The 20,883-nt window shown below is 46.8% G+C and overlaps 1 protein-coding gene across 1 annotated transcript in view; it reads left to right on the plus strand.

The window, feature by feature from the left end:
• TMEM131L (transmembrane 131 like) overlaps positions 1-20,883 on the plus strand; it is a 267,525-nt gene that overhangs the window by 71,293 nt on the left and 175,349 nt on the right. Inside the window, exons 6-7 of the mRNA XM_082263743.1 lie at positions 6,743-6,859; positions 7,349-7,459. Coding sequence (XP_082119869.1) covers positions 6,743-6,859; positions 7,349-7,459 — 228 coding nt within the window. The remainder of the gene's footprint in view (positions 1-6,742; positions 6,860-7,348; positions 7,460-20,883) is intronic.

Genomic DNA, 20,883 nt, shown 5'->3' on the forward strand with positions numbered 1-20,883 from the left:
TTTTTTTTTTTAGAGCTTCCTTTGTGGTGTTCCTTGAGAACACCATGAACACCCTGCCTGTTCAAAGACTTGCATATGGTAGACTCATGAACAGGAATATTTGCCAGCTCCAATGGTGTCTTCAAGCCTTTAGCTGTGATTTGATTCTTTTCCTCATTGAGGTTTCTGCATTGTGCCTTGGGAGTCATCTTGGTTGGGGTTCCACTTCTAGGTAGAGTAGACACAGTACTAAACTGTCTCTATTTATAGACAGTTTGTCTAACTGTTGACTGATAGATGCCTAAACACTTTGAGACCACTTAGTATCCCTTTCCAGCCTTATGCAGATCAACTACTCTTGATCATATATCTTCAAAGAGCTCCTTTTTGCAAGGAATGGTTCAAATCAGTTGATGCTTCCTTAGAAACACCAATCCTAAAATGTTTGAGTATCTTTTATACAGGTAGCTCTAAACCATACCTCATTTCATTTTTTGGACTCCAGGATTATAAACTACTGACTCCAATTAGCTGTCGTTGAATTGATTTTTCTCTTACGTCCTCCGACAGTCGCCGCCCTCTTCATATTCGTCACAATGGGGTATTAGACTTTGCTCCGAAGGAGTAGCTAGGCAACAGAATATGTTAATATAAAAGTTTTAACACATCCCACCCCCAGGGGGTGGTCCCCTCAGTCAATACCCTCCCACTTCCTGTATCCATACTCCAGTTTCAATGTCTAGCTTGTCAGGATGGCCTGGCTGTTGAAACCGAGGTCCTGAAGGATAGGGGTCTCTCTCCGGAGGTCATTCACACTTTGATTAACGCGAGGAAGTCTTCCTCGGGGAAGGTCTATCACCGTACTTGGAAGGCCTATTTTGCCTGGTGTGAGTCCAGGGGGTTTTCACCTTGCACTTACTCGGTGTCTAGGGTGTTGTCCTTCCTTCAGAAGGGTGTCGACCAGCGTTTGGCGCTGGCTACGGTCAAGGGTCAGGTGTCTGCGCTGGCTGTTCTTTTTCAACGTCCTGTGGCGTCTAACTCTTTGGTTAGTACCTTTATTCAAGGGGTGCGACATCTGGTCCCTCCTAGGAGGGAACCTTTGCCTCCTTGGGACTTGAATCTTGTTCTGTCCGTGCTACAACATGCTCCCTTTGAACAGATCAGGAAGATCTCGTTGTCCATGTTGTCCAAAAAAGTCGCTTTTTTGGTGGCGATCACTTCGGCTCGCAGGGTTTCGGAGCTGGCAGCTTTGTCATGCAAGTCTCCGTATCTGGTCCTTCATCTAGATAAGGTGGTCTTACGACCTAACCCTTCTTTTCTTCCGAAGAGGGTTTCGGATTTTCACATCAATGAGGATGTTGTCCTGCCTTCGCTCTGCGCGAAGCCCAAGCATCCGAAGGAGGTGGAGCTGCATTCCTTGGATGTTCGGGCGATCAGGGTTTACCTGAAATCGACTGAATCTTTCCGCAAGTCGGATTCCTTGTTTGTCCTTCCTGAGGGACCTCGGAAGGGCTTGGCTGCATCGGCCTCTACCATTGCCAAATGGATCAGACAGACTGTGGAACAGGCCTATGCTTTGAAGGGGAAAGTTCCCCCTGTGCCTGTGAAGGCGCACTCTACAAGATCTCTGAGTACGTCTTGGGCCTGTCGTCATGGGGTTTCTGTGGCCCAGGTGTGTAAGGCGGCGACTTGGTCGTCCGTTCACACCTTCACAAAATTCTACAGAGTGGATGTTCAGGCATCGGCAGATGCTTCCTTTGGCCGCAAGGTTCTTAGTGCGGCAGTTCCTTAGAGCCTCTTGTATGGGCTCCTTGGCTGTTTGGGATACATGTTGTTATCCCTGGGTTATTTGTTTTCCTGGGATTTTTGCTTCTGTTGAGCAAGTTTTTTCTTCTGTTGCCCAGAGGGTTTCCTTCCTTTGGTAAGGTTCCTTTCTCTGCTGTGGAGACGGCGTTGCCTTGGGCGCGGCTGCGTTTCCCACCCCTCATGTTTGCACTGCTTTGGGACGTCCCCATTGTGACGAATATGAAGAGGGCGGCGACTGTCGGAAGACGTAAGAGAAAATGGAATTTTTGTAAAATCTTACCTGTAAAATTCCTTTCTCTGAGTCCTCCGACAGTCGCCGCCCCGCCCCTCTTTTGGGGTTGAATGTACTCTCTACTGCTATTCCACTGAAACTGGAGTATGGATACAGGAAGTGGGAGGGTATTGACTGAGGGGACCACCCCCTGGGGGTGGGATGTGTTAAAACTTTTATATTTAACATATTCTGTTGCCTAGCTACTCCTTCGGAGCAAAGTCTAATACCCCATTGTGACGAATATGAAGAGGGCGGCGACTGTCGGAGGACTCGGAGAAAGGAATTTTACAGGTAAGATTTTACAAAAATTCCGTTTTTTTTCCTTGGGTTTGCTTCCTTTTTTCCTCCAGCACTGTGAATGTTTGTTAGGTGTCTTCAATAAAGGCACAAATTAGAATTGTTTGCGTGTTATCAGGTTAAGCCCATTGTTGTGATGAAGATAACGTAAGGTATATTACTGCAGAAAACCAGATAACTTCAAGGAGTTAACACTTTATCTTGCAGTTTTGGAGTTTGAACTCTAGAGAACTAAAGATTTGAAGGTATAGGTTGATGATTCCTATTGGTAGTGTGCCAACATCCCTAATTAATAGTACAAAATGGTTTTGGTTCCTCGGCTCAGTTGTGGGACTTTGAGGCGATTTTGAAACAAGCGATTGAAGCGTTTATGCGATTTTTCAAAGTTTTTCGTAAAAAAACATATTTATTTACAACATCATACAAGTAAATATTGTGTGCTGGGTGGGTAAGAGACCCATCCGTGGTAGTGCAAGAAATATAAAGATGTGACACTGTGATTATTGGTGACTTTTAGAAACACATTTCCTGACATCCATGGGTTTTGGATGTTGCAGGAGGCGTCTCAATTCCAACGCGTTTCGGCTCTGCCTATTCGGCCATGCCTTTTTCAAGGGTTCACCATATCTATAATGATATCCGTCATTATTAGTATCGTATGGTTAAAGTAAATTCATGATTTATATAATCTGTGTTCAAAAAGGTATTTATTGCTTACATTCGGTTTTTTGTGGAGTCTTAAGATCAGTGTGTACGGAGGTACCTCTCTTTTTCTCCAGGGTAGCCACAGGATCCCCCAAAAGAAAAGGAGTACGGTGGGAATTTTTTCTGAAAGACCAAGTATGATTATAGTAACGTTAATCATATGTTTTATTTGGGTAAGTATCTGTGCCACATATCCGGGTCTCGTGGATACTCACATGGTCCCGGGATGTCAGAATCCCTCACAATTAGTGCCCTTGATGGTAGGTGGCCCTTCCCTGAAAGATATATATTTTTGTATATCAAGTGAGTTTTCAAGAAGGGGAGTCCCCGGACTGATGTCCTGTAATATGTAAATTTGTGTTTACCTTACTTGATCCGTTTATCTTGTGAAGCAGGATAATCTGTGTGTCATAGAAAAACACAGTTTTTTAGGAGTATGTCCCATAATAATCTCCATAGTGAGTAGTACTACATGGGATTTTTTGTAAGGTTGTTACCTTTGTCCAGCAGGAGGAGTTCCATCTAGCCAAAGGGGCCTATCCACCGTCGTCCAGGAGGTGCTTCTTCTCCAGTGCTTAGGAGATGAATGGCACGCTCCAGGGATCCCCGGCGTCTTTTATGTAGGCCGCGCATGCGCAGTGCTGCACAGCGTGGTCCTACTTGTCAGGGCGGATGGACTTCACCCGCACGTACTGCGCATGTACGGGGGCTGTTGCGCACGCATCGGCGGGGAGTCCGTTCGTTCCTGACATCTCAGAGCGCCGCCGACACGGAAGGGAGGGGCCAGTCGGGACGCCGTCAGGCGTAGATGGAAAGACTGGTGGCCCAAGCAGAGCCCCGCCTATCGTGGCGGGGCTTTCCGTGCCGGGTGCTACTATTGGATATTACAGAGGGGTTTATCCAAAGGCTGATCAGAGTCTGCTTACATAACATTCATGTCATCAATTGTGTAAAATGCACATATTTTTTCATTTTTCCATTCTATTCAACAGTAGCAGTTTAAATGTTAGTGAGAGTTCCAAATATGATGGAAAATAAGAGAAACGATCCTTCGGGGGTTATATTCTGGCAACACTTTATCTTGCCACTGTATATAAACAATTTTTTTTCTATGCACACAAATGAGGCAGTCCCTGTCCTACTGCAAGAAAGGTTACGCTTAGTGATCTGAGGGTTAAATCTTATTCCAGCTCTGCTGAAAACCAGTGTTGGCTTGTGCTTCTAGTGGGTAGTGCTGCCAAAGCAGGGTGGTGCTGTTAAGTGTCTTTGGAACTGAAGGCAAACCTTTTTTTTTTTGGTTGATTAATTGTGATTGAAACATCTGCCAGGTTTGTATTGCTATCTATGTCCTCGCTAGGGAAAACCAAACTCCCTAATATTTCCTGGTGACCGTTAACATAGAATGTGAAAAAAAATCCACAATTTTGAGTGGTCACAAGAACAGGAACAAGAAGTTCTAGGGACAATTGGGGGTTTCCTTTCCAACACAGATGGCAAAAAAAAAAGCGCTGCATGGTGAAGAGGAGGGTAGATAGGCGCACTATTTGTTTGGAGACCAGATATTACTGACAGACTATATAAAGAACACTAACACTGTTCTAAAGTGTCACACAACAGTTTACTCTCTTAAAGTGGAAGTAAACTCCCATGCATGAATTTTACCTATAGAATACTGTAAATATCTCCTAAACATGCACACCTTAGGAGATATTTACTTCACATGACATCACCCTCACATGCACTCTGAAGGAACAGCTGCCTGGGCCCGTTCCTTCAGAGTCCTGTGTCCTAAATAGTGGCTTCCACGTGCATGCAACCTCATCGTGGCTTCAGCAACTCTCACAGCTGAAGTCCACAAACCCGGAAGACGGATAAATATGGAAGTCTGGTCAGCGGTGATAGTTTGCCACTAGAAGGGCTTCTTTCTAAGGTAAGTTTCACATAATGTGCTATTATGCGATGACCTGCCCCTTATTGTGACCCTGTCAGGGACCTGTCACGTTACAACAAATGACATGAAAGCACATGAATATGCATGTTAAATGCACACCAACATTTTTGGGGAAAGACACCAATGAGAAAAAAAGTAGACTGCTCTGGAAATGTTGCCTCCAGTTGAATTCTCATTCTCTTTTAAGTTTGCCTCTCAAGGTGTGGGTTGCCTGGGAATAACAGAAATCTGCTTTCTAGCTCCATGCAAATATTTTAAAATTGAACAATGCTGATATGAGCTTGGCTGCAGTAATGAAACCTTAATGCCCCATACACACGTGCAGATTATCTGCAGACTTTTGTCTGCAGATTTACCTTTTCTATGTAGTGCAAGGGCCTGCCGGATTGCATACAAATTGAAAGTGTTTAGGTTTGACCTCATATTATATGGTTTTGGTAAGTCTGCAGACAAAAGTCTGCAGATAATCTGCACGTGTGTATGGGGCATTAGAGTCAAACGTGTGTCTTATGCGTGAGTTTTCACAAACCATGTGAAATGTAGTGACACACCCTTCTGTTTTAGTCCCATTCCATTCCCTGCAAGACTTTCTCACGTCTGAATGAGATTTGCCTTGCAGCTAAATGTATTTCTGCTGTGTTCAAGACATCCCAAAGCATAATTTAAATGCCTGAATGAATTATTTGTGCCATAAACGTCCAGTGCATAATGACCAGAGAAAAGCTAGTTGTTTAATTCTGTTCATTTTTTTGTAAATGGTACACTTATTTGATTTTATGGCAATAGATGCTAGTGTATGGTCTTTATAAGGAATGGGATGATTAGCATTTAATTTGTGCATATGCTATAATTCTTATATGATACATTTAACCAATTTAATTGGAGTTTGTAGATTTAGAAGAACACCTTGTATAGCAGGGGTTTCCAAACTTTCTAAACAAAGGGCCAGTTTACTGTCCTTCAGACTTTAGGAGGGCTGGACATTGGACGTAGAAATTTGCCCAGGCACGGTGAGATTAAACAATGCATCTTTGGTATTAGGAGGAGGAATAGTGTCCCGTCATTGGTATCAGAGGGAGGAATGGTGTCCCACCATTTGTGTCAGTAAGAGAAATAGTGTCCCATCATTGGTATCAGTGGAAGGAATAGTACCCATCGTTGGTATCAGTGGGAGGGATAGTACCCATCATTGGTATCAGTGGGAGGAATACTGCCCATCATTATTAGTGGGAGGACTAGTGCCCGTCATTGGTGTCAGTGGGAGAAAAAATGCCCCATTGTTGGTTTCAGTGGGAGGAATAGTGCCCCATTGTTGGTTTCAGTGGCAGGAATAGTGCCCCATTGTTGGTTTCAGTGGCAGGAATAGTGCCCCATTGTTGGTTTCAGTGGGAGGAATAGTGCCCCATTGTTGGTTTCAGTGGGAGGAATAGTGCCCCATTGTTGGTTTCAGTGGGAGGAATAGTGCCCCATTGTTGGTGTCAGTGGGAAGAATAGTGCCCTATCATTTGTATCAGTGGGAGGAATAGTGTTCGATTGTTGGTGTCAGTGGGAGGAATAGTGTCTTATATCAGTGGCAGGGTAAGTTTCCCAAGATCCAGATAAAAGCAAAGGGCCCGAGTTTGGAGACCACTTCTGTATAGGCCTTTCTTTTTAACTTCTTAAATTATTAAATAGTGACTAAAAGCCATTTTGAGTGTAAGTTTTATTTGTTTTGATTTTCTGGTTGCCAGGTCATCACAGCCAGAGGGAAATCATCATTTACAGTTGTTTTTCTGCCAGATGAAGAAGGAAGTTTTGAGGGCTCTTTATTTATCAATACTACTACAAATGGAATTCTGTCCTATCAGGTGAGCTAGGCCTTGTAATGTGGGCAAAATTCCAGTTTGCAAAGACCTTAGAAACCATTAATCTTTTGATGTGTTCAGAAAGAGCATAAAAACCTTGTGTATGTAGGTTATTAAATCACTTGCTATTCCTATATTTTTTTTCCTACCACTTGGTCACTCGCATTGCTGTTATCGTGATCATTGGATTGAGAGTGCTTCTAACTTTTGTGTTAGCTGTTGCACATGAAAATTTTCCTGTTTGATTAAAAAAAAAAAAATACCTGGCAAGTGGGATCTGATCCTTCATCCAAGGGTGGGCAAGTTTCTTCTAGTCCCTGTGTCTTGAATATATAGGTCTGGTGGCTTGACAAAATAAATATGAAATCCTACTTTAGATACTGTTGCGCCTTCCAGCATATGCTGGGAAGCAGAAAAGATACACTACTCCCTAACTGTTTTATTGAATGCGCGTTGGCAACGTTTTTTCTAAATAGCCTTGTTCTGTTATAGGTCTTTGGTCATGGTGTACTTCCTGCTGTCTCTGATGACTCTAAGCACTCTCTTCTAAACACAGCAGTCATGTTTCCACGGATTGCAAATATCCATCTTTCACAATCACAGGTATGAGTTTTCCTGATTTTGTTTTAGAAACTAAAAAAGTTGGCTCATTAAAGAGAATACGTTTACCTTTAAAGGAGATGTTTCATGTTCCACCCATTTTTAGGATGGAACATGTAAAATGTTCCCACAGCTTTCCCACCGGTTACCCCCTTCCTTGTGAGAGCAGGCCAGGGATTTTCTTCCCGCACCCACTATCACAATTTGAGAAGAGTGCAGTCGTGCAGGGTGCGCCCACACAGCCGCATCATTTTATTCATGGATTTCTGTGAATGAATAGACTGCAGGTACTGACAGCCTTTGCAGCTGATGGCTTGTAGTTGAACTACGAGGGCACTGGTGAACATTTTTGTAGTTCATTGATTCTTCCTGAACCGAAGTAACTGTGGGGCCTGTTTTAGAGGTATGGGTAGACAGCTACACTGACAGTGCAGATGCTTGACATTGCACCAGCAATCTACCGATCCAGGGTGCAATGCTTTAAAGGCTCCTAAGAAAAAATAGTAAATGCACATTTCTCTTTCGTTCATTGACAAACACAGCGCCTGATATTCATAACCATTGGGTTATGCTGCCCCCTTCAGAAAAAGGACACTAGGCAGAAAATAATTCTGGCTACACCTATGGGCAGTCCCAGGGGGTATACTCCCTCTCTCTGCTATAGCCACTTTTCTGCCTAGTCAGGAGTAAGGACCTATTTCCTTGCTGGGATCTTTGGTCCTGGCAACATTTTTTAGAAAGAACATTTTTTTTCTCCTGGATTTTTTTTTTTCCTGTGAGATCTACAATCAACTGCTGGACCTGGCGACGGGCTGGATAAATCAGATCTGGTGGTCAGCCCAGTCTGGCCAGCGAGCGTGCGCAGACCTCGACATAGCCCTACTGGTGGGGCTGGCCTGCGTGTTGAACGCCTCACAAGGTCGCATATGACCAGGTCTCGGTCCGAGTCGCAGCTTTCCTCCTTGCCGACAGCCCCCCATTTAGATGGAAAGGGGTTTGGTCTGGAGCGGTGCCCGCCTGGTTCCTGGTATGGTGAGTAGCCCACTCTCCCCCTGGAGGGTTTTGGGGTGGACGTGGGCTCCTCCCTTGGGGTGGTTGAACCCCCGGATTCCCCTCCTTCCCACAGGCACACCCCCCTTGCCAAGTCTCTTATCCTGCCCCCCCACGCTGGGGCTATTTGGGTGTTCTGGCCACTTTTCTGGGATGGAGGCAGGGCGCGAATTGCGGATGGGGTCGGGGTGGTGCGCTGCCAGTGACTGGGCGTTCGATTGTGCAGAGGGGAGTTGTACCTGGTGGAGGCTCCTGCCAGGGGCCTCAATCCTGCCTGGATCTGTCCCTGAGGCCTGGTCTCCCTCCTGGGTCCCTGTAAGCCTTGTGGTGCTGCCATTTTGTTGTAGCCTGTGTGTTTCTATACTTGGCGGCCATGTTCTTGTGGTTTGCCTTGGGAAATAGCGGCGGCCATGACAGTGGAGCCCTGTGGGTGGTGATTTTGGCGGTGGGAGCCCCTCCTCATCCCCTGGTGCTGACTCCTGGATCATTTTACTTCCTGATCGCCGTGCTTGTAGTGTAGATTTTCCTGGTAAATGCAGGTGCCTGTTTCTGTGGGTGTAAATCTGGTGAGACCAGGTGGTGTTGCCAGCGCGGTGGGGGTTGTCCCTTAGCAGTGGTTTACACTTTTTGTGGGGTCCCCCTGGTGACTCATGGAGTTTTTGGAGCCCATTTCCCCACCTGATCCCCGCTGTGTGGCTGCGGGGCCTTCTGGGTCCCAACTATCCATCTATGCACTGACAGTGGTCCTGGAGTCCCTTGTGTCCTGGGTGGAGGTGGCTAGCAGGGGACAGACTAGCAATAAGCGCCCCCCTCCTACCCCTGCCTCATCTGTCCCATCAGATCCTTAATCTGATTTGGCCTTTGTGGATGTGGGTCATCCTGCTGGGTCTGCAACCACGCATCTGGAATCCTCTGATAGTGAGGATGATTCCTCCATGTCTGCGTCTGCACACGAAAAGGCGCTGATGGATGCACTGATTGTATCTGTGCGTGAGAACCTAAAGATGGAGAATGCTGATGAAGCAGCGATGGAGACGCAGATACCCTTTGGCACTCACAAGCCATCCAAAGCGCCAAAGGTGTTTCCTTTCACTGCCTATTTTGACAGAATTGTCGCTAAAGAATGGGGATGACCAAAGCGTCCCCTTGGGGTCCCTTAGGCGCTTTACTAGGCGTTTCCCATATGAGGAGTACCTTCTTAAGAAGTGGACTGTGCCCACACTGTGTACACTCTGGCTGGTTCAGCAGTGAGGCCGATATTCACCTTTGCCCTAGTGTCCCAAACTCAGACCTAGTGGGCTAAGCTCCTACACCGTGACCTGGAGGGGGAACAGCTCCCCCCTGCCTTTGCTGAGCTGGCAGACCAGCTGGTCCAGGGGTTGCAGTTTATCTGTGATGCCTCCTTGGATGCGGCTCCCCTGATGGCTCGCCTCTGTTTTGTCAGTGGTCCTTCGGTGTGTTTTTTTTGGCTGAAGTGCTGGTCTGCGGATCAGACTTCAAAAAAGGCCTTGACTGATCCTCCTCTTCAGGGACATCGCCTGTTTGAGGGCTACCCTGGATGACCTCTCACAGTGGGGAAGAGTACTTTTCTTCCGCAGGCTACTAAGGGCAAGGAACCTCGTCGTAGACGTGGGCCTTCCTTCTCAGCTCATAAGAAGTTTCTCTTTTTCTCTTTTGTTCACAGCTCTTCATCTTCATGACCATAGGGTTATGCTGCCCCCTACAGGAGTAGGACATTAGGCGGAGAAAAGCTTGAGGATGCCTATGGGTCAGTCCCTGGGGTTATACTTCACTTCCTGCTATAGCTAGGGTCTTTGGTCCTAGCTATTTTTCTCTATCGTTCATTGACAGACGCAGTCTCTGATCTTCATATCAGTAGGGTTATACTGCCCCCTACAGGAGAAGGACACTAGGCAGAAAAAAGTTCTGGCTATGCCTATGGGCAGTCCCAGGAGGTATACCCTCTCTCCCTGCTATAGGATGTCTGTTTTAATCTGCCTAGTTAGGAGTAAGGACCTAGTTACTTGATCTCTGGTCCTGGGAAAGTTTTTTTCTAGATAGTTTTTTCTAGTTAGCTTTTTTTCTCTGGATTTTTCTCTGGATTTTTTTTCCCTGAGAGATCTACAAGTAACGAAGCCGGATCTGGGCGACGGGCTGGATATATAGATCCAGTGGTCACCCCAGCCGGCCAGCGAGCCAGCGCGGACCCCAGCTCTGTGCTAGGTCAGCCATGACATAGTCCCACTGGTCTATGCCCGAGTCGCAGTGTCCTATTGGCCGACAGCCCCCCCACTACGGCGGAGAGGAGTTCTGTCAGGAGATGGTGCGTAAATGTTCCCCCCCCTCTTCCCCAGGTGGATTTTGGGGTGGACGCAGGTCCCTCCCTAGGACGGTCAGACCCTCACAACCCCGGGTTTCCCTCTGTCCGGTCACGCACCCCCATCTACCTGCCCCCCCCACTACTGGGGCTGTGGGACCGAGTGGGGGGGGGGTGCGGGGGGAGAGTCCGGCTGGCGGCAGAAAAACGATCATGCGTAGGGGGGGGGGGTGCGGTGCCTTACTCATAGGGCCCCCTTCCTGTCGATCCCGTCCAAGAGGCTGAGGGGTCCCATTTTCTTGTCTGCAAGATTCGGTGGCCATTTTGCAGTGGATTTCTAATAGGAATCACTGGCAGCCATGTTGGGAGTTCCTGCAGGCGTTTTTTCTTGGCGGAGCCCCTCCCTATACCCTAGTGCTGATCCTCGGATCTTTCTTTCTGGACCAAGATCTTTGCAGACACGTGCTGTGCAGACGATCTGGGCCTCCTGGTGCATTTATGGGGTAGGGTGGTGAGTCTGGGGGGGCCTGACCTCTTGGGGGCGCTGTAGTACGGTGGGATGTTTTTGAAAAAAAAAAAAATTACATCTTTAACTTTTTGCTGACTGGTTCCCCTGGTGCAACATGGACTGTTGGCAGGGCCCTCCAGTTCCCAGCTGTCCATAGATGCACTTTCAGCGGCCCTGGAATCGTTTGTGTCCCAGGTGGAGGTGGCCTTTAAAGGGCAAGGTGCCAAAAAACGCCCTCTGCCTACCCCTGCCTCATCTAAAGTGTTAGATTCTGAGTCTGATTCAGCCACCGAAGACACGGGTCTCCCTGCTGGGTTTACTTCCTCGTGCCCTGTCTCCTCTGACAGTGAGAATGACATCTCTACCTCCGCCACCGGGCAAGAAAAGGCGCTGGTCGACTCACTGGTTGTATCTGTGCGTGAGACCCTAAAAATGGAGGACGCAGCTACGACTGCGAATGATGCACAGGTTACGTTTGGCACTCACAAGGCATCCAGAGCGGCAAAGGTTTTTCCCTTACCCGCGTATTTTGACGACATGCTCAAAAAAGAAGGGGACCTCCCAAAACGTTCCCCTGGGGTGCCTAAGCGGATTGCTAGATGCTACCCCTTTGAGGAGTCCCCTATAAAGAAGTGGATTGTGCCACCTATGGTGGACCCTCCGGTCTCAAGACTAAATAAAGCTACCATGATTCTAGTGGAGGATTCCCCGTCCTTTAAGGATCCGGCGGATAGGAAGGCAGGGTCTGTAGCCCGCAATATATACTCCCTGGCTGGGTCTGCACGAAGACCGGTGTGTATGGTTGCCCTTGTCTCGCAAACATTGACTGAATGGGCTAAGTTAGAAGGAATTGTGGTAGGGGAGATAGCGGCTTATTAAACAGGCTTTTGTTGGCACTTCCCCCAATAAGCCAAAATTGTGTGTAGAGGGTAAAGGCTTGTGCAGGTCTGCAAAATGAAGTAATGCAGGCCAACCACAAAACCTGGGGGTTTAAATGTGCCACATATACTATAAGATATTTCCACACTTCCAGACAATGTTTAAAAAATATATAAAATACAAATTTTATTAGTTTATGTTTACAAAATTATAAACAAAAAGGGGAAAGACATACATATACAGTACAAAAACAGTGTGTGAACAATGCAAATAGTATGTTAGTTACAATCCAGGAAGCCCAATAAATGGGACTGTGCAATCAAAAAGGGAGCTGGAACTACGCGTTTCGCAGAAATTGCTTCTTTGGGCTCCAGCAAGTTTAAGAACATAAATTTTTCTATTAAATTGTTGTGTCGTTGGTTCTTACTGTGTAAGTATATCTAGTCTGATGACTGGGTATATGTCTTTCAAAGGAATATGGGAAGGGAAAGGACTGGGAAGAAGGGGGCAGAAGAATAGGAGAGTAGCATTTACAACCCTGTGAAGATGAGATAAATGATCACAGAGAAATATGTAAAAGAAGTTGGACTTCAAACAGGGTGGTTGTTGTGTGGTATTCGAGAGATTGAATATGCCATAGAGAAATATTGATATGGGATGGGTTCCCAAATAGAAGATGATGTTGTTTGTCAGTTCTATGTAGCCGTCTCTTTAAATAGCGCTGTTTAAGGGTTCCACTGGCTGAGAAACAGTCTGAGACCCTGTCTTGTTCCAACAGCGCAAATTAAGAGTGTGCTCATTATAAAAGATAAGGGGTTTGCTGAAAGATGTCTCCTTCATGTATCGGCTGGCAATATATTGTTATAAGCTGTTGGACCAGCTGGTGCAGGGGCTACAATTTGTTTGCAATGCCACGCTGGATGCTACTCCCATTTTGGGCTGACTGTCAGTTTTGGCAGTGGTCATCCGGCTTATACTTTGGCTAAAGTGTTGGTCTGCCGATCAGACCTCAAAGAAGGCCTTGACTTATCTGCCTTTTCAGGGAGATGGCCTGTTTGGGGCTAACCTGGATGACATTATCAAAGGTCTCACAGGGGGTAAGAGTACTTTTCTCCCGCAGGCTAACAAGGGTAAGGACCGCGTCAGACGGGGCCCCTCCTTTTCAGCACATACGTTTTTTTTGTCCCTCAGGGTCAGTAGATAAGGCAAAGTCCTTCAAGGCCCCCTCGGGTGGTTCCAAACGACCCTGGTCTGTCAAACAAAAATTGAGTTTCTCCAGACCTGAGGACAAGGTCCATTCGGCCTGAAGGTGCTCGTATCTGGGTTGGGGTGATGTCTTTGCCGGTTGCCAGACCTGTGGTTATCCCGGATACAAGACAAATGGGTTCACAAGGTCATACGGTCCAGGTACTAGATCGAGTTTCGATCCGTTCCACCGGTAAGGTTCTTCCCTTCCAATGCGAGACTGTCCCCGGATCGCTTACAGGCTCTCTTTGGGGCGGTACAGGACCTGGTACAACAGGGAGTAAAGCCTCGTACACACGCAACGCAATTTCTGCCGACCGGTCGTCCGTCTTTTGTCCAGAGTGCGTGTCTGTTGGTTGGAATGTGCTCTAGACTGCACACGAATTTTCCCGTATGACAGAATTCTACTTCAGAAGTGATGTCATGTGTTGAATTGCTTTGTATGTGTTCTTTCTCTCTGAGCATGCCTAGTCTTGCTCATAAGATTTTTTTTCCCCATCGAAATCTGTACTAATGAGATGAAAATCGGACTTGTTTTGACGGAGGACAAAAATTTTAATGCCTGCACACCAGGATTTTGTCAGCTGAAAAGTCGTCGGCTGTCAAAAGCACCATACTAACAAGCCGAAAATCGGCAGATCGGTCGTCGGACGAAATTTCCCGCCGAATTTCTTATCGTGTGTACAGGGCTTAATAGTTCCGGTTCCGTGTGCAGAACGTTTTCAAGGCTTTTATTCAAACCTGTTCATGGTCCCCAGGAAGGAAGGCAAGGTGCGTCCAATCCTGGACCTGAAGGCACTGAATTGCTTTGTGCGAGTTCAAAAATTCAAGATGGAATCCATTTGCACGGTGGTGGCTTCCCTACATTAGGGGAATTTCCTGGCCTCCATAGACATCAAAGATGCCTACCTTAACATCCCGATATGTGCAGGACATCAACAGTTTCTACGTTTTGCTGTGGCAGGGGATCACTATCAGTTTGTGGAGTTACCCTTTGGTCTCGCCTCTGCTCCTCGGGTCTTCACAAAGGTGTTGGCTCCGGTCCTGGCGCTGTTATGACAGCGGGGGAAAACGGTCCTGGGTTACGTGGACGATCTGCTTCTCCGTGCAGAGTCTCCCACAGTGCTGGTGACAGATTTGGAGATCGCCTAGAGAACTCAGAAGTCGTCCCTGTTCCCTTTCATGAGACTGGACTATCTGGGCCTGACTTTGGACTCGTCTGCAGCCATGGCGTTTCTTCCTCGAGAAAAACTCCAAAAATACAGACTGCGATTCAGCTGTTGCTGTCCAGCAAATGGTCGTCTCTTCAGACCTGTATGAGAGTTCTAGGACTGATTGTGTCATCTTTCGAGGCGGTCCCCTTCGCTCAATTCCACGCGAGAATTCTCCAGAAGAAAATCCTTCTCAAATAGAATAAGAATCCAAATTCCCTGGACAATCGGATCCAGCTGAGCCAGGTGACCATGGAGTTCTCGATCTGGTGACTTTGGTCCCCGATGCTCAAACAAGGGAAATCCTTCCTTCCTATATATTGGACAATTGTCACCACGGATGCCAGTCTGTCTGGGTGGGGAGGGGTTCTCGGCAGGTTTTCTGCTCAAGGAGTCTGGTCCCTGGAAGAATCCAGGTTACCGATAAATGTACTTAAGCTGAGAGCGATCAGGCTTTGCCTAGTCCACTGGACCGAGTACTCTCCGGGTTGTCCAGTGCGTATTTAATCGGACAATGCCACCGCTGTGGCTTATGTCAGTCACCAAGGGAGCACCAAAAGTGTCCTGCGGCCTTGGAAGTGTCCGGCATCCTCCGATGAGCGGAATGCTTTGTTCAGCTCTCTCCGCTGTTTGCATTGCAGGAGTAGAAAATTGACAGGCGGATTTCCTCAGTCAACAGACTTTGGATCAAGGGGAATGGTCTCTCCATCCGGAAGTGTTCCAGCAGTTGTGGCTTCGTTGAGGTATTCCAGATGTAGATCTGTTGGCGTCTCGGATCAACAGAAAAGTGTGAAGGTTTGTGGCCCTCTCCCGGGACCCTCTGGCAGACGCCACGGACCCACTGGTGTCACCGTGGGGTCAGTATCAGCTGATATATACCTTTCCTCCTCTCAAGTTGCTGCCAAGACTTCTTCGCGGGATCGAGGCGGAAGGGATTCAGGTCATTCTTGTTGCTCAGGATTGGCTTAGCCGATCTTGGTACGCCTTTTGACGGCTTTGCTGTTGAAAGCCAGGTGCTGGAGGGCCTGACCATGCTGACCGAGCTGAGCGGACAGTACTGCCGATGGCATCCCTACATCAGGGGGATCTTCTGGCCTCTATCACTATTAAGGATGCTTAAAAACAGGTATATACTGCGCTAGATCAAAGAAAAATAGTGTTTTGATATTACCAGCTGCTGGCATAAGAAAGTTGTTGTACCTCAACCCAGTAGAATGAAAACAAGAGTATGCAGCGCTTGGTGGAAAACACAAAAAAATGAGCAATCTATATTAGATACATAGTGTCACAATATATCAATGTACACTAGAAAAACAGTGAAAGAAGAGTCCGTGGAGAGGAAAAACGTCCAACAGGAAGCTCAGGTGGTGTGTTGAATAGATGTGACCTTCACCAAAACACCCAAAGTAATAGCCTCTTACCAGACTTATATGATCCCCATGACAGAGATCATATAGCGCTTGCAACAAGGGCTCCTCACACTCCACAGCACTCCTCGATTCTTGTACATGTAAAGGATCACCTCCAGCAAAGAACTGCCTTAGTACCATCAAACAATATCCTCTCGTGGGGACATATAGTCATGTCACATGTAGGAAAAAGAGACCTCGCATGGTGTAATACGTTCAAGATATTACTTTTAATAAGAAGTAGATTTTACACTCACATGTGAATCACGACATATAGGCATCAAGTTATGGTCTTGCGGGGATCTCCAGATGAAATGTGCGGTAGCTGCAGCCCGGTCTCCTGAGTGAAGTAACAGGACACTAAAGGGTGTGCATAAAGCAGACGATCACCGGTCCCCTACCGGTTTCATCAAAGTATGACATCATCAGGGGGCGTGGTTAGAGATCGCCAGTCACCCCAATAAAAAGGCTGTGGGAGTCGGAAGGGGAGGAGCGGCGTCTGTGCCATCCAATCACCTTCCACACCTCCAGCTCCAACCGCACATCTATATAGAGAAAGGGAAGTGAACCTCCGATGACCCGGAAGTCACTCCGGGACCAATCACGGAATCTATATAGAGAAAGGGAAGTGAACTTCCGATGACCCGGAAGTCACTCCGGAACCAATCACAGAATCTATATAGAGAAAGGGAAGTGAACCTCCGATGACCCGGAAGTCACTTCCGGGTCATCGGAGGTTCACTTCCCTTTCTCTATATAGATTCTGTGATTGGTTCCGGAGTGACTTCCGGGTCATCGGAAGTTCACTTCCCTTTCTCTATATAGATTCCGTGATTGGTCCCGGAGTGACTTCCGGGTCATCGGAGGTTCACTTCCCTTTCTCTATATAGATGTGCGGTTGGAGCTGGAGGTGTGGAAGGTGATTGGATGGCACAGACGCCGCTCCTCCCCTTCCGACTCCCACAGCCTTTTTATTGGGGTGACTGGCGATCTCTAACCACGCCCCCTGATGATGTCATACTTTGATGAAACCGGTAGGGGACCGGTGATCGTCTGCTTTATGCACACCCTTTAGTGTCCTGTTACTTCACTCAGGAGACCGGGCTGCAGCTACCGCACATTTCATCTGGAGATCCCCGCAAGACCATAACTTGATGCCTATATGTCGTGATTCACATGTGAGTGTAAAATCTACTTCTTATTAAAAGTAATATCTTGAACGTATTACACCATGCGAGGTCTCTTTTTCCTACATGTGACATGACTATATGTCCCCACGAGAGGATATTGTTTGATGGTACTAAGGCAGTTCTTTGCTGGAGGTGATCCTTTACATGTACAAGAATCGAGGAGTGCTGTGGAGTGTGAGGAGCCCTTGTTGCAAGCGCTATATGATCTCTGTCATGGGGATCATATAAGTCTGGTAAGAGGCTATTACTTTGGGTGTTTTGGTGAAGGTCACATCTATTCAACACACCACCTGAGCTTCCTGTTGGACGTTTTTCCTCTCCACGGACTCTTCTTTCACTGTTTTTCTAGTGTACATTGATATATTGTGACACTATGTATCTAATATAGATTGCTCATTTTTTTGTATTAAGGATGCTTACCATAATATTCCGAAATATGGTGGTCTTCCGGGTTTCCTCTACTTGTTGTGGGAGAGGAGCATTTATCAGTTTGTGGCATTACCCTTTGGTCTCGCATCTGCTCCTCAGGTCTTTACAAAAGGGTTAACCCCAGGGCAATGGGGGATCGCGGTACTGGGCTACTTGGACGGAGTCTCCCTCTGCTCTAGTGGAGAACCTGGAGATCACAATACCAACTCTGCGGGAGTTCGGCTTGATTCAGAATTTTCAGAAGTCTGCTCTGGTTCCGTCCACAAAGCCAGCCTATCTGGGCCTGACTCTGGACTCGGCCTTAGCCAGAGTGCTCTTTCCTCTGAACAAACTCCAGAAATTGCAGGCTGCAATTCGCCTCCTGCTGTCCATTAAATAGTCATCCCTCCAGACTTGCATGCGGGTGCTGGGCCTGATGGTGTCTACCTTCGAGGTAGTTCTGTTTGCACAGTTCCGTACGAGGTCCCTGCAAAGGGAAATTCTGAAAGTCTCTGGACAATCAGATCTGGCTGAGTCAGGGCTTGAAGGGAGTCCCTGATATGGTGGCTTCGTTCTCCAGCGCTTCGGCTGGGAAAATGCTTCTTCCCCTTGTATTGGACAGTGGTCACCATGGATGCTACCCTTTCCGGCTGGAGAGGCGTCCTCAGCAAGCATTCTGCTCAGGGGATCTGGATACTGGAAGACATGCTGGTGGCCCCGTGGGGTCAGTATCGTCTGATTTACGCCTTCCCTCCGCTTAAGCTTCTGTCAAGACTTCTACACAGGATCGAGGCAGAAGCGATTCCGTCCATATTAGTGGCTCCGAACTGGCCTGGCCGAGCTTGGTACGCCGATCATGTGCAGCTGGTTTCCGACGTTCCTTGGCAGATTCCTCTTGGAGGATCTGCTGTCCCAAGGACCAATCTTCCATTCTACTTCACAGTCGCTGGCTTTGACGGTTTATCTGAGTCAGTGATTCCTACACTATTGAAAGCTAGGAAATCTACCTCTAGGAAGATCTACCAACGTATGTGGGTGACGTACATTGTGTGGTGTGAGTCTCTGGGAGTTCATCCTCACTCCTTCTTGGTGGCTCGGATCTTAACCTTCCTTCAACAGGGTGTTGAACAGAAATTGACCTCGAGTACCATCAAGGGCCAGGTGTCGGCTTTGGCGGTATTCGTCTAATGACCTTTGGCCACACACTCCCTGGTGCGTACCTTTTTCAGGGTGTCCGACATTTGGTTCCTCCAGTGTGGGCTCCGTTGCCGCCTTGGGATCTTAATTTGGTGCTTTCAGCTCTACAGAAACCCCCCTTTGAAAATATTCAGGCGATTCCCCTGCTTACGCTGTCCCAGAAGGTGGTCTTTTTAGTGGCTATCGCCTCTCCCCGCAGGGTGTCGGAACTGGCGGCGTTATCCTGTCGTTCACCTTACCTGTAGATTCACAGGGATAAGGTGGTTCTTTGCCCCTGTCCGTCGTTCCTTCTAAAGGTTTGTCTCTGATTTTCATTTGAATGAAGACATTGTGTTGCCTTCCCTGTGTCCCAGGCCTTAACATCAGAAGGAAATTGCCTTGCACGCCTTGGATGTGGTCTGGGCAATTAGGGTGTACCTGGCAGCTACGGAGTCTTTCAGGAAGTCAGACGGTTATTCAGGCCTATTCCATCAAAGGTCAGGTTCCTCCTTTCCCTGTCAAGGCACCAGGTCAAGGGTGCTTATTGCCTCCTGGGCTTTCCGTCGTCAGGCGTCAGTGACGCAGGTTTGCAAGGCGGCCACCTGGTTGTCGGTGCACACTTTTTTACAAAGTTTTATTAAGTGGATGTGTTGGCATCTGCAGATGCTTCTTGTGGCCTAAGGTTTTGCAGGCTGCTGTTAAGGAGGATCTGATCCTCTGAGGATGTGTTGTTTTTACAGGTGGGCCCCAGTTGTTTTGTTGAGCTCCTGTTGCCTGGTTGGCTAATGTTTAGCCTTGTGAATTTTTTTGTTGTTCCCACCCCTCACATTTTAACACTGCTTTGGGACGTCCCAATGATTATGAATATCAGGAGCTGTGTCCGTCAATGAACGAAAGAGAAAATGGGATTTTTGACTTACCGTAAAATGTATTTCTCTGATGTTCATTGATGGACACAGCACTCACCCCTCTGTGGAGTTAACATTTTCCTGACACAGCTTGTAAAACTGAGTGAGTGGCTATAGCAGAGAGAGGGAGTATACCCCCTGTGACTGCCCATGGGTGTAACCAGAACTCTTTTGCCTAGTGTCCTACTCCTGTAGGGGGCAGTATACCCTAATGGTTATGAATATTAGGAGCTGTGCCCATCAGTGAACATCCGAGAAATTGATTTTACGGTAAGTCAAAAATCCAATTATTATACCTGCAAAAAAAGTGAACTTATCCTTTAATTTTCATAATTACACTGCTGTACTTTTAAAGATGATGGTACCTACCTGTCAAATGTTTGCATTCTCTGTAAAAAAGTGAAAAGTGTGCTGCTTTACCAGAGAAGGGAAATCATGGAGGGAAAATATTCTATGGTTACATAGCTTATTTGCAGTCCTTCATTTGTTTAGTCCCTTTCCACTGACTGAAAACCTACAGTATCTCACAAAAGTGAGTACACCCCTCACATTTTTGTAAATATTTTATTATATCTTTTCATGTGACAACACTGAAGAAATGACACTTTGCTGCAATGTTAAGTAGTGAGTGTGCAGCTTGTATAACAGTGTAAATTTGCTGTCCCCTCAAATAACTCAAGACACAGCCATTAATGTCTAAACCGCTGGCAACAAAAGTGAGTACTGCACGTGGAAGTGCAGTTGCTGTAGCTCTGAGGGGGACATGCAAAGAAAATAAAAATAAAATTTTTGCTTGCACATAATTGGATGATAAAAATTAGCAGAGCTTCCATTCATTTCAGATTTTCCCCTTAGATCTACAGCGACTGCACTTCCAATTTGCCTTTAGTAAATAAACCCCAGTGTATTTTAGGTAGGAATAATAAAATCAAAAAAGCAACTTTTAAATTGGTTTCAGCTTTGGTTAGTGTCGGTGTGTTTTTGGGTAGGATAGAAAAATAAACAAAATGCACACCAATGTTTCTGAACCCTACTACAGGTACAAATATATACTAGTACATTACTACAACATATCACTTGTTTTGTGAAGTTAAAAGCTGACTACTTTGCTTTATATACATTTCCT

Source organism: Pelophylax lessonae (assembly GCF_965119305.1).
Source record: "Pelophylax lessonae genome assembly, chromosome: 1".
NCBI classification, from domain to species: domain Eukaryota; kingdom Metazoa; phylum Chordata; class Amphibia; order Anura; family Ranidae; genus Pelophylax; species Pelophylax lessonae.